This window comes from Eupeodes corollae, chromosome 2 (assembly GCF_945859685.1).
Source record: "Eupeodes corollae chromosome 2, idEupCoro1.1, whole genome shotgun sequence".
In the NCBI taxonomy this organism is placed as follows: domain Eukaryota; kingdom Metazoa; phylum Arthropoda; class Insecta; order Diptera; family Syrphidae; genus Eupeodes; species Eupeodes corollae.
The window spans coordinates 125,341,106-125,354,617 of record NC_079148.1 but is presented as its reverse complement, the minus strand read 5'-3'; the positions used below and the strand labels follow the sequence as shown (position 1 = coordinate 125,354,617).

General features: G+C 37.0%; 1 protein-coding gene across 1 annotated transcript; it reads right to left on the bottom strand.

Moving 5' to 3' along the window:
- Nucleotides 1–94: 94 nt before the first annotated feature.
- LOC129947251 (uncharacterized) lies at nucleotides 95–9,297 on the bottom strand. The gene is made up of 5 exons (XM_056057752.1): nucleotides 9,091–9,297; nucleotides 3,059–4,850; nucleotides 1,527–2,672; nucleotides 1,114–1,415; nucleotides 95–1,047 (listed from the first exon to the last, which is right to left on the bottom strand). Exons 2-5 carry the CDS (start codon nucleotides 4,835–4,837, stop codon nucleotides 444–446), a joined length of 3,831 nt encoding a protein of 1,276 aa, XP_055913727.1. The 5' UTR covers nucleotides 4,838–4,850; nucleotides 9,091–9,297; the 3' UTR covers nucleotides 95–443.
- Between the last annotated feature and the right edge of the window lie 4,215 nt (nucleotides 9,298–13,512).

Genomic DNA, 13,512 nt, shown 5'->3' with positions numbered 1-13,512 from the left:
AGGATAAAATGTCAAAAAGAGTTTTAAGTGAAACACTGTCAAAGAAACATGGCTACTTCCTGAATAAACAAATCGGAGAGAGACAAAAATCAGATTTTTCTTTTTTATAAAATAATAATAATTTTTATTGAGTGAAATAAATTAAGGGTTTCCTTATAAGTTAATCCTTACTAAGTTCACAAATAAATATATAATTATAAAAACAAAAAAATGTCTAAGTCATCGGCTGATATAATATGGTATATGCCGCTCACTAGATCTTTAAACTGGATTTGTTTTATACAAAATATAGGTAGGTTTATACATAAATAAATAATTTAATACAACAAAAAAATAAACAATGACACGAATGAACGCAAACTTATGCATGAAAATACAACATATACATAAGTTATTTAAAATTGAAAGTCAAAATGGAATTCATCATAATTAATCACGCAAACTCATTTATAATATTGCGTAATCTGCCTGATCCAATCCAAGTAGTGTGATACTCTCACGTAAACTCCGGGAACATTAACCTCACCACAGCCAATACCCCAAGAGACTACACCCACGACATTCCAATAGCCGTTACGTTCACAAACCAATGGACCACCACCGTCACCTTTGCAGGCGTCTTTGCCTTCTTCTCCACCAGCGCACACGAAACCTGGATTCAGTTTGTAGTTGTATCCAAGACGAGTTTGTCTCAGTTGGTTTTGACATTGTTGTTGTCCCAGGATTGGTACATCGACTTCCTTGAGAATGTTTTGGTATTTTCCATGATCGCCAAAGGCATCCTTACCCCAACCGGTAGTCCAGCAACGGGCTCCAGTGAAATCGGAGAATTTTTCAGGAAGACAGGCTGGACTGATGTGGGGATTCTTGGTGAAGTCAATGGGTTGGTCGAATTTAAGAACAGCCAAATCGTTGTCTAAGGTTCCGGCGTAGTATTCAGGATGAACATGGACAGAGACTACATCACGCTCAATGTAGGGGAAGAATTCGACATCATGGTTGACATCCCACTCACCCATACGTACTCGCAGATCAAAGCCTTGATAACTGTAAATTGAAAGACATTTTGTTAAAAAATATGGCCCCAACTTGAAAGATTCCTGATAGACTTACGTCTTAATACAATGAGCAGCTGTAATAATATGTTGACCATCAATCAAAGTTCCTCCACAAACGTAAACAGATTCTTTGGGATCCTTCTTCAAGATTGCCACGTGCCATGGGTATTCACCGAACTCACTGTCTCCATCAACATAAACGGGGTTCTTGATACGACCGGTGATTCCAGCTGCATTACGAGTTCCACAACGTCCTAATTGTTGTTGTTGTGGAGGACGGAATGGACGACGACAACAAACTTCATTACCGCGACATTGTTGCTGAACACCTGGACGTCCGTTTCCGTAGTAAGCGCGCTAAAAAGGTTTAAAATTAAGGATAGGTCAGAAAAATATACCAAGTGGAAAACGTCTTTGAAAATATGCAGGTTAGGGAATAGGATCGTTATAGGGTATTACTCTTGTTACCTCTTCTGCTTGCACACTCTCTCTACCTTCATCGGCGCTACGTCGCCTTCGATCACGAGGAAATGATATTTTTGCACTTCCCTCAGCAGCTCCAGGAGCTTGCGTTGGAATTGGTCTCAAGGCATCGGGGTAGTTTAATTGCTTCCCATACCGGTTATTAACAGAATAAAGACCACTTGAAGCTTGAGCTCCGTTGAACGTAATGGGCTTGCTGATGGATCGACTGTAATTCGAGCTTCTGTCATATGAACCATAAATGTCGTCACTTAAGGGTGGATAGGACGGTCCAGATGGTGGATAAGAATGACCAGAAGATGGGTAAGACGGTCCAGATGTCAAGTGAGGAGGTTCCGAAGGTGGATAAGAATGACCAGAAGATGGATAAGATGGTCCAGATGTCAAGTGAGGAGGTCCCGCAGGTGGATAAGAATGACCAGAAGATGGGTAAGACGGTCTAGATGTCAAGTGAGTAGGTCCCGAAGAATGATGTGAATGGTGCGATGGGCCAGACGATGGGTATGATGGACCAGAAGAGCCATAAGGTCCGGTTGAAGGGTAATAGTTATGAGCTGGCGAAGTGTGACCATGGTCGTGACTGTGATGATGGCTGCTATGATGTGGTCCAGGTCCAGTTATGTAGGACGGTGCTTCACTATGATAAAACGGCCCACTTGGTCCTGTCGGATGGTGGTCGACATAGTGCTCGGGATGATCGTGGTGTATAATTGGGCTATGATGGTGATTATGCCCATCTCCATCGTAATGGTCATGATGATGATAATGATGGTTATGCTGAATCTTTGGATGCTTCGGCTTAAAAAGATCCCCAACCTTTTGGATGATATTTTCATTTGGGGTAACATGAAGATTAACCAAAGGTTTTACAACTTTGTCTCCAAATTCAGTCTTGCTAACTTGCAACGATACCAATGGATTCACATTGATCAAGCCCAAATTTAGACCGTTGGGACTAATGGCACCGAAATGTTGATTTGGTGCTGGAACAAGTCCATTCGGTCCAATTGAATTTATTGGATATGCCCCGGCAGGTTGTGGCAATCCAAACGAGACTCCAAAAGTGGGCAGAACTTTCCGCTGGGTTAACCCAAACGTTGGTAATGGTCGATTGAAAAAATCAGCCTGTCGCTAGGATGACGGGGAAGGGGTATAAGAAATTTTCAAATTAGAGAACTTAAGACTTTAAAAGACAGGTTATGAGCATGCGTGCGTGCGTGTGGGCGTGTATAACCACAAACTTTCCCGGAGGGTGCTGTTGGGTTAGTTTTATGTTAGTTACGGTTTAGAACAGCCTTCACATAAACTAACCAAACAGCTGGACCCACCTTATCCTCTTTTCGACGAAGCTGTTTTCTCTTTTATCTAGTCTCTTTTTTTATAATTGTAGGCCGAGGTAGAGAGAGAGAGATATATAGACAGAATATGTGAAAGCTAAGCTTAAGAACTAGGCCTATAGGTTAGGGTAAGGGATTAACAAATAATCATAAGGATAGTTATAAAAATGTTTGTCTTACCCCTTCGGCATCAGATGCTTGAGTATCGATGTCATCGCCATCACTGGATTGTTTGTCTTCAGCAGGAGCTTCACGTTTTGACTTCTTGGAGTCTTCTTTGTTAGATGCTTCCTTGTCAGAAACAGCGGATGATGTGATATTAGCAGCTGCTTCGTCACTCAAGGCTTCGATATCTTTGCCAATGTTACGAGGATCGATAGGCAGAATAAGGTCATCCTTGCGTCCGATTCTATCAGCTGCAGGACACTGGTTAAATGGCACACATATGCAGTCAATATTTTGTTGTCTTGATGTATCATAACCACTTCCAAATTGCGAGGCTGCGTATTTGTTGTCATTGTAGCCTCCATTGAAGCTATTTCCACCGTATTGAGAAGACGAACCGGAATGTAATTCTTTCTTGAAGTAATCCGGGTTTTGAGAGTGGTAACTTCCAGAGAGTCCATTTGATCCAAATCCTGATCCTGAGTTTTGCCCAAAACCTCCATTTCCTGAAGAGCTGAAGCTTCCAAGACCACCACCAGGAGGCTTATATAATTCACCAGCGTTGGGTTTTTGAACTGAGTTAAATCCATTTGAGCCAAAACCTTCGGAACTAAAACCGTTTCCGTTGAAGCCATTTGAGCCAGAAATAAGACTTCCTTGCGAAGCACCATTGAAACCAGCAGCAAAAGCGGAAGATTCTGAGAATCCACCACTAGAGACAGGAGCAAAACCTGCCGATGACTGAGCTAAGGCAGAAAATCCAGTGTTAATTGTGCTTCCTCCACCAATAGGGACCGACACAGAAGGAGCCTTTGCTGATGAACCTTCTCCTTCGACATGGTGATAATGATGGTGGACATGTTGTTGCAGAGTGGATGCAGACAAAGCTAGTGATTCATCCTTGTTGGAGCTTCCAGATTGATGGGCGTAGAAGTTGTTTTGGTGTGAGCTAGCTACTTGAATTTTTTCACCAACTGTAGACTCAAAGTTGTAGGGGGCATCAACACCTTCAAAAACTGGACCTGGAGGCTTTGAACCATAGATAATAGCACCGGGTGGAGGTTTAGAGAATGAAACCGAAGAATCGATAGCTGATGGAGGTGGTGATTCGAGGAATGGTCCATTGTAAACTGGTCCTACACCTGGAGGACGACCATAGAAGGGCTTCGAGAGGGGTCCTTCATAGCCAACCTTCCTTGGAGGTCCGAATTTATTGTTTGGGTTTGATGGTCCGAATGAGTTTGGTGGTGTTGGACCAAATTTAGTGCCGGGAGGAGGTCCATAATGATTACCTGGAGTTGGCATTGGGCGTGGTGGGCCATATGGTCCTCCAACCCTATTCGGTGGTGGAGGTCCCTGGGCATATATGGTCGAATAGAAAGGACGCTTTTCCTCGGGGTCGCAGCTCATAAGTCCCAACACACAGAGTTTCTCTTTGATCAAGTTCCTGGCTTGAAGATCATCACCTTGTTGTAGCGCCATTTCTACATTTCCATCAGCATAAACCTTATCATAGTCACCGAGGTTGCGACCTTCCCTGCGACCGGTAAGAATATGTTCAATGATGTCATTGATTTCGGTATCATTGCTGTAGACGGGTTCGTGTGTTAGATACCTTCCTTCGACGGCCTCTTCTTTGTCTGATTCCTTAGTGTCTGTTGCTTCTGTTGATCGTCTTGTTATTGGCGCTTTAGTTTCTTCAGTCTTTGCACCACTCCATGACCACGATAATTCGTTAGCGGTGGTGATTGTCAAAAGTGCGGCTGTTATGACAGCCAATTGAAAGATCCTCATTGTGAAGGTTCTTCTAAAAAGAAAAAAAAAACAAATATTTTTAAGGTCAGTCAACATTAGCATCAACATCACAGAAATAGTTATGCAAACGATCTTACAAACAATGCTACAAATTAACCTACTTAATCTTAAGTCTTAAAACGGTCATTGTGCCCGTTTCAAGAATCGTCATAATCATCTTTAATAATACCACAAAAAAAGGTAAACAAAAAAGGTCCACATCTCGAAAGAAGAAAGATCACTTTTACTTTCAACATCTTCAGATACAACAATAAATTTAAGGTCGTTACCACATTATTAACTCACAAGATGATGCGCTGAGCTGAGTTCGTCGTAAGCCGGTAAAGAAGTATAAACCAGAAAATGGAGGGAGAAAGACTTTTAGCTGAGACTATGGCGGGCAGAGCCAGAGCAGAAGATTATTATCTAATAAAAGATACAAAGCAAAAGAGTATCTGAAAACTGAAAGATGACGCCAAGTATCCGATTATGCGGTCTCGAAGAAGACGACGACGTTCGACATGATCTTGTAGTTTTGGCATTGTCTGTTTGACTCAATGGGGTTAAGTTTACTCTCGCTCAACAGTTTGCAGCAAAAATTCATATGTGGTATGATGTTATGAAATAACGATGATTATATCTTACACTCGAAATGACGACATATAAAGGTTGTTACTTTAGTTTTTTTTTTTTGAACTTTTTATTAATTTTAGGGAATTGTTTGCAGTGTTTTTATTCTTTTTTTGACATAAATGGAGTAAGACATTATAATGTAAGTTTTGTTGAGAAATAATTTTACCTTAACTGCTTTTCAGCTTGAAAGGCTTTCGAGGTGTTTTTTTTTTGGAAAGAAAGAAACAAGAAAGTGGGGATCGGATTTAATATTACGACGAAGTTATGGTTGTGTATAGATATTGATTTAGCAATACGTATTTTATTGTTTTGATGCGCTTCGGTAAATGGGAAAGTTACAGGAAGACGCATTGACTAAAACGATAACCAAAAGGGAGTGTATAAGTTTTGCATAACATTTTTCTGCAACGGATGAAAGAGATTTGTGTGAAGTGAATAAAAGGTGCGTTCGATGTAAATTGTGTGGGATCTTTTGAATTTTCTCTCCAAAAAAAAGAATGCGAGGAAAACAAGAAAGATGGGAAAGATTGACAGTTTCCGTTGCCGTTCTAATGACTTTGAGCATGTACTTCAAGATTAGAGTCACCTGTAATTAAGCTACTTGATCAATTGACAATGCCTTTAAAAACAAAAGTCTAGATAGGTGGCGCTGTGGGTTAAATAGTATCGAAATTAGCTTTAGCTTTTCTTAGTTTTACATGTGTCAAAAACAAAATATGATTCTCATAGGTGGCGTTGATATCAATATTTTAGACAATTCAATAATACCCGTGTTTTTATCTACTTTATTCGTAAATTAACACAATTATTCACCGAATCAATACTTAAATTTTAAGACGGTGAAATATGAAAGATCTTCTTAGAATATTTTTTGAGCTTCTAGTACTGCCTGAATGAATTTAAGACTTTTTCACATAAAACCTTTTGTTATAAGAAAACGACTTTTAAAATAATTTTAAAATAAATTTAGGAGTCTACTTTGTGTATTGCGACAAATTTGTCTGAGCACTATTCTGCTATTCATTCGAAGTGAATCTGTGTATGTTGGTAACGTCGGTAATACTGTGCTGTATTCTTGTATTAACGTGAACGCATTTATTCTTTACAATTCAGATCAGCATAAGAAATGTAGTGGATTTTTCATTTGATGTCTGTTTTGTTAATTGTTGTTAGCAAAATATAAGCACATACTAATTTATTTCTTAATTTAGAATATTTTTTCACAAATAAAAGATAATTAACATTTAAGGGAACAACGACACACAAGGACCAATTTCCAAAAATAATTTCTGTAATGAAATTAAATATTGATATTGCGGGAATTTTGGAATAGCCAAAGAGACAGACTCAACCTCCTTAGACCACCAATGAAAGACGTGGCTGCGTTTTTTTTTTACTTTCTAACATTTCTCTGAAGATCTCTGTTTGAGGATTCTCTTTTTCCTCGGTTTACAATTGGAATAAAAAGTCCAATACTGTCCATTTCCAAAAATTACAGAAATTAAATAATTGGTTTGATTAAACTTAATTTTTGTATGAATCAAAACAATTTATCAAACATTCTGAAGATTGTCACATGAACAGCTGTTTACGTGAATGTCAAATTGGTTTAGGATAAGGTAGTTCAAACGATGAACAGCAGAATGGAAAGGCAATGTGAAAAAGAATCGAACAGGTGAATCGAATATTCGATCCACGTGAATAGCAGAATAGGGCTTTTAATCCACATTTTTGTGGATTTCTTAAATCTTGTAAATGTAACATTAATAGCTGAATCACAAACGCGTCAGCTTTGGCTTCACCTGACGTTTACGAGTTCAGCCATAGGAATTTAATGCATGCTATCACAATGGAGCTTTGACCTCACGTTTCGTTTGAAAATCGTAAGGAAAAGAACGTAATGTGACTCTGGTTAAATTATCTGAACATTTGCTTTGTCTGACAGCTCAACAGCTGTAAAAATGTCAACAAATAAAATATATGCTCTTTTGGGGGATGATATAATAGAAATGTCATTCAAATCAACCTCAAAGCAGGCCCACCATAATTCAGACGAAGCCGAAGCCGAAGCGTGTTTGTGATTCAGCCATAAGTTTTTCCTGATCGCACGAGGTCTTCAAAGGGTTTGTTTTGTCTTAAATTGTTCCCTAGGATTTCAAAACTGTTGTTACGAAAAATCATGGCCAGGAGAAACCTTTAGCGTTGAAAAATAACACACAGTTTTTTAATACTCAAAATTTTGCATTTTTTAAGTTTATCAGACTTATAACAACTGGACAATTTTCACTTGAAATTTGTAAAATATCTTTGAGAATACGTTTTCCACATAAGATTTTTTTACATAGCGTTTTTAATTTTGATTTAACAAATATACGATGATTTTGTTGGCGATTTTTGAATTTTCACCCTAATTCTTATTACGTTTCTAGCAGTTGACATGTACAATGAAAAAAATCATTGCTTCATTAATATTTAAAAATTACAGGAGCTGTTAGTCCTACACATACATATGTATTTAATTGTTTTTCTAAAAAAAAATTCATAAAAATCCTATTTTTTCAGCCTCTAGAATTACTTTACTTCGTAACTAACCCTGGTTTAGCTTAAAATCTTATTAGTTATCACTAAATCAACAAAAATGACGTATGACGTCGATTTTAAACAAAGTCTACCGACAAAATATAAATATTCTTTTCTTAATTTTGAATTTGAAAAAAATCAATTCAAAAAAGCACATTTTTAATCAAATGCAATGACTAGAATTTTTGAACACAATTAAGGGAACATTGTTGCAAATCTATCATTTCCTAAAAATATATATTGAAAATGTAAATCTCAATAAAAATCTAGAATACATTCATTTCAAGTCATCAGTTCTTTATTCACCTATTTTTAATAAATCAAAAATGTATTTAAAAAGTAATCATGAGCACTTTTAGAAATAATTTTCAAATTCAAATCTGTTGTTCTATTACACTGGATGAATTTACACAAACAGATCTAAACTCAGCACCATTAACTAAAAATGTACTAGATTTTCAACGGATGTTCGTAAAACTATTCGTGTAACTGCCTCAACATTTTGTTTCTGTTTTTAAATTAGGATTATTCCAACAAAACGACGATTATGTATTTATATCATCACACTTTGTTACTTTTCAAAAATGTATTCAAAATTATTCAAAGAAACATTTTCTGCAATACTCGAAGGTAATTATGTGGTGATGTCTTATCGGTTCCACTGGTTAGTCAATTGAATAATCAAAGAGCATTAAATTCAAAACAAACCGTAGCGTCGTCCGTCGCGTCATTTTATCCAAACACACATAAAGTTACTACTTTATATGTAACAGTAACTGTAACTGAAACTTTTTCAAACACTTTTCTTAGTATAAAATTTTGTTGTTGTTCGTATTTTTCTTTTTTTTTTTTTGCTCGATTTATTTTGTTCGTATTTTCTTTTATTTTTCCATAAGTCAATGTCTTATTGTTCACTTTCGTTTTTACTTTTATATAGATTTTGCACAACACACCAAACATTAAACATCACGCCAAATAAAATATTTAAGACGTTAAACTCCTCGTTCATTGTATCCGCCGAGCCGCCATTTTGCACTTACCTTTGTGTTTTGTTGTTGTTGGTATATTATTTAAATATTTATCCACAAGATAATACTCGTTGAGGTTGGTTTTGTATCCGTTTTGTATTCAATATCCTTACGTAATCCACAAAAAATTGATATCTTTTATAAGATATTCGAAAAGAAAACAGACGTAATGTTGCGATTCGAATGAAACTGTTGAACTGGCTTGAATTTTGGTTGAACCTCGTGTTATATAGGATCCCACCCCAAAGCCCAAAAAACTTTAGCTTTTAACACAACATAGTGTCTTATGTTGGAGCTGAGATATACTACGTCACATATAGTATAAGTCTAGCTTAAGCGTTGTGATGCAGACGCTTATGGAAGTCGCATGAAGGTGAGTAATATCTGTTGCTTTTTTTTGTTTTGTTTTGATTTTAAGTTTTTTGGTCTACCTTCGGGTTTTTTTGAATATACAAATTTGAATATTGGGGGTATCGAATGAACGTTTTTTTTTGAACCGGCTAATATTTGGATTGGGAGAAGAAAGGGAAGGAAATGTGGTGCGGTCGGTGAGGTAGTGTGGTACTTATTCAATAAAAGGGTAAATGAAGAACTTTATGGGAGACACAATAAAAAACAAAAAAAAAATATTCAAACTTAAACCTACCTGAGCTGCGCTGAGCTATCTGAGGAACTTTCTCTTTCTTTTGCAGATTGGTTCCGATTCGTTTGAGTCTGGAAATATCAGGGGAAGACGACTTGTGTGCGGGATCTTTGTTTTTTTAAAGTTTGGTTATGGTTTTGGTCTTGCTTTTGGACTTTATCTCTCAATGAGAGAGAAGATCGTTTTTGATTTTTTTCTTTGTAAGTTTATTTTATAAATTAACTTTTGTTGTGTTTTATTTTGTTAAAGTGGTGTTATGAGTTGTTAAATTATTTAGGCTTAACACTTAAGTATATAGTAATGGTCATTTAGGGAAATGATGAGTCCAATTAGCAGTTTTGGTAAAAATTAGATTAGTAATAATGTGGAGCTTTACTTAGCAACTTTACTATGATGTTAAATTAACTTCATCTACAAACTTCATTGGAACGGATACACGGAATATTAACCTAATAGTAAAAGGTTCCCAGTACCCGGTGAGTTGGTGGTTAGTTCTTTGCTACTGTTTTATATTCAAATTTATAATTTCAATACACAAAGCATATGTTATTTCAGAATTACGTTTTTTACTGGTTGTACTCTCAGATAATCTATATATTCTTCATAACAGGAGGTGCCGTAAAAACGCGTAGAAGACTGGAATTAAACACAAGCGTCTGGCATAATATTTCTGTACAGTGTATCCGAACCTTGGTTTTGAATATCTGCACATTATAATGACTGGGAAATATTGAGCCTGGTAAAGCATTCCACATTCCTGTCGTGGGCTAAAGATGGAATCACTGTACTTAAAAGTACGTCCGAAGATCCACGTTAAACTGATGGACATTCCTAGAAGTACGGGTATGCAACCTGACTATTTCACTGGAGCATTGTAACGATAAAACAATGATAGAAATGAGACCTTGTGGCGGTGTGCAAGAGAACCTAAAGCCTCGGTAAGAGACCGATCATCCTAGCTCTCTTTTCAATTATATCCAGTAGTCTGAAATATACTGAGGAACCAGCGCAAATATGGGAATTATACTCTAGGTTTGGACGAATAAAAGCTCTGTAAATTATAGCTAGGCCAAAAGGAGTAAAAAACTTTTTGAAACGTCTGAGAAAACTTAAACACTTAGCAGCATTTTTGGCGATGGCGAATACATGATCACTCCACAATAAATGGTTTGTGATGCATATACCTAGAACTGTCTCCTCAATGCAAGTACAACCCATCGATAGTGTCATTTTGAAGCATTATATTTTACACCATTTTTTATTCCCTATTGGACAATGCTGTCAAGGTCAGAATTCAATTTGCTTATCATATTCTGACATTGGTAGTCCACATCCACAGAACAAGGACGAGAATCTACAAAAGAATGTGAAAAGCCAATGGTACTATCATCACGAAAAATATAAAGTGGTTTAAAAGTTTCAGATAAAAGATCATTTTTAAAAATAAGGAAGAGCGTTGGAGACAAACCGGAGCCCTGGGGTACACCAGCCTTTATTTTATACATATCAGATTTGAAGTCGTTAAATATAACTTGAATAAAACGGCCCGAAAGGTAATTTTAACCCAGCAAAGAAGAGATTCATCAATACCGAAAGCCTTCTTCGATAAGAAAGCTTGATGCCCGACTTTATCAAATGCTTTTGAAATATCAAGTGCAATACTTTTTTTTCAAAACTATGTATTCATTAAAAAACTTTCGTTCTCCAAGATATTTTTTAAGCTGAAATTTAATTAGCGTTTCCATGATCTTGGAAATAAGGGACGTAAGTGCAATTGGACGATAATTAGAGGAGCGAAGGATAAATGTTGTTTTCCATACACTAGCAAAGATATCTATAGAATAGGACAGATGAAAAAGCATAAGCAGTGGTTTTGCCAGCATTGAAGCACACCTCTTCAGAATAATAGCGGGGATACTATCCGGGTCAAAAACAAAAGAAGGGGTTGGTAGAGGTGTGTACTCTGAACGACTGAAATTAAGTCTCTCATTCCGCCTTCCCAATCATTGTAGCGTGTTTCAGGCGGAAATTTTGGCGATAAAAGAAGTCTTGTCTTGGTTCAAAGAAAACGTGATATCAACATCTGATATCCGTATTTTCTCTGATAGCCAGCCGCTATCAAATCTCTGGACTCTGTCTCTACAAATTTTATAACAGTCCATTAGTGTCGATCATCTCTAATGGAGATGGCGCAACAGTTTAATATTCACCTTTGCTATGTGCCGGGCCATAGAGACATTCCAGGTAACTGTAAGACAGATGAACACGCCAGGAACGGTACAGTACAGCTCATCCTACAGCAAGTATACTGGCATACCAATCGCTACTTGTAAACTGCTGCTAATGGAAGACGCTGTGAGGAGGGTAGGCACCAGGTGGAACAACATCACCAAGTGTCAAGTCACAAAAAGGTGCTTGCTCTCTCTGAGCAGATCGCGTATAAGCTCGATAATAGGTGTCATAACCGGACACTGTCTATTAGGAAAGCACGCCACGAGACTAGGCGTATTCTCAAATGACTTTTGCAGAAGCTGCTTGGACGAGAAAGAGGAAGAAACGGTTCTTCATCTTCTCTGCACATGCCCTGCTCTAGCTCGAAAACGCAAGAATTACCTAGGAGAATTCTTCTTTGACGATCTAAATCATATCGGTATAATCAGCCTCTCACGTTTCGTAAGGGACTCAAGCTGGTTCCATTGAGCTTAGGAGGAAGCCTCAAGATTCATGTGGTATCACAATGGGCCATTAAACTGGCCTAAGTGTGTCCGTTTCCATCTTGGACAGCCACTATAACCTTACCTTACCTAACCTCCGGGACAGCGGATGTGTGAATGTTAATATCTTTAAGTTCTCTAGCAACTAAACGAATGCAAAAGAAGATTCGTCCCATAGAATCGTTTACGCTTTTGAGTACAGTACTGCAAACAAATTTGATTTTTCAATTGAGCTTACAAAAAGAGTGTCATTTGGAAACGAACGTAGGAACTGAAATGACGTAGTGTTGCGCAATTTTTTAAATACCTTTGAGACATTGTAGTATTTTTGCCGCAAATTCTGATCTGAAACAAAAGAAGAGAGGCCTACTTACAGCTCCACCTTTCAAAAAGTTCGGCTTTATATCATAGTTTTGTCCTTCATTTCCAAAAGTTATGGTATAATAAATCAATTTTGTTTTAACCAAGATTTGTCGAACGCTGATTAAGTTCCATTTAGAATTATTATTATTAACTTCCCATAGGCAGTTATTGTAATGGGATTTGTCAAATTGAACATTTTGACATTTCTCGACGTTTCAAGGTCCCTAGAGTCGAAATAAAAGATTTTTAGAAAGATATCTGTACGTGCGTGTGTAAGTACGTTCATGACGTTTTTTTCGTCCTCCATAGCTCAAGAACCACAAGAGATGTCGACTTCAAATAAATTTTGTTATACAGATAATAAGGCAGAAACATGCAGAAAGGGCTCTCAAGAAAATTGCGTGGGTGGTTTTTTTACCATAGCAGTTTAAAAAAACCTGATAATTTTGGTTAACCCTAAATATCTTACGAACCAAAAACGCTAGAGACTTGAATTAAATTGTATATAATATATTATAACGTGATACCGAACAGGTATATTTTTGAAAAAAATCATTATTACGGTTTTTTTTTATAAATCAGTAAAACTGAAAAAAAAAATTTGTCACCTCCAAAATTTTACGACTGAAATATGATTTCATCTCTAAAACAATTTTGTGCAACGAAGAATAATGTTTTTGACATCTTAGAAAATTATGAGAAAAATCGAATTGA

Bases quoted from the DNA above. Each gene is read 5' to 3' on its own strand.
- LOC129947251 (XM_056057752.1), bottom strand. From the start codon at position 4,837: ATGAGGATCTTTCAATTGGCTGTCATAACAGCCGCACTTTTGACAATC. The intron at 1,416-1,526 runs GTAACAAGAGTA...AAACCTTTTTAG, and splicing joins AGAGTGTGCAAGCAGAAGAG to CGCGCTTACTACGGAAACGG. The intron at 1,048-1,113 runs GTAAGTCTATCA...TTCAATTTACAG, and splicing joins GCTGCTCATTGTATTAAGAC to TTATCAAGGCTTTGATCTGC.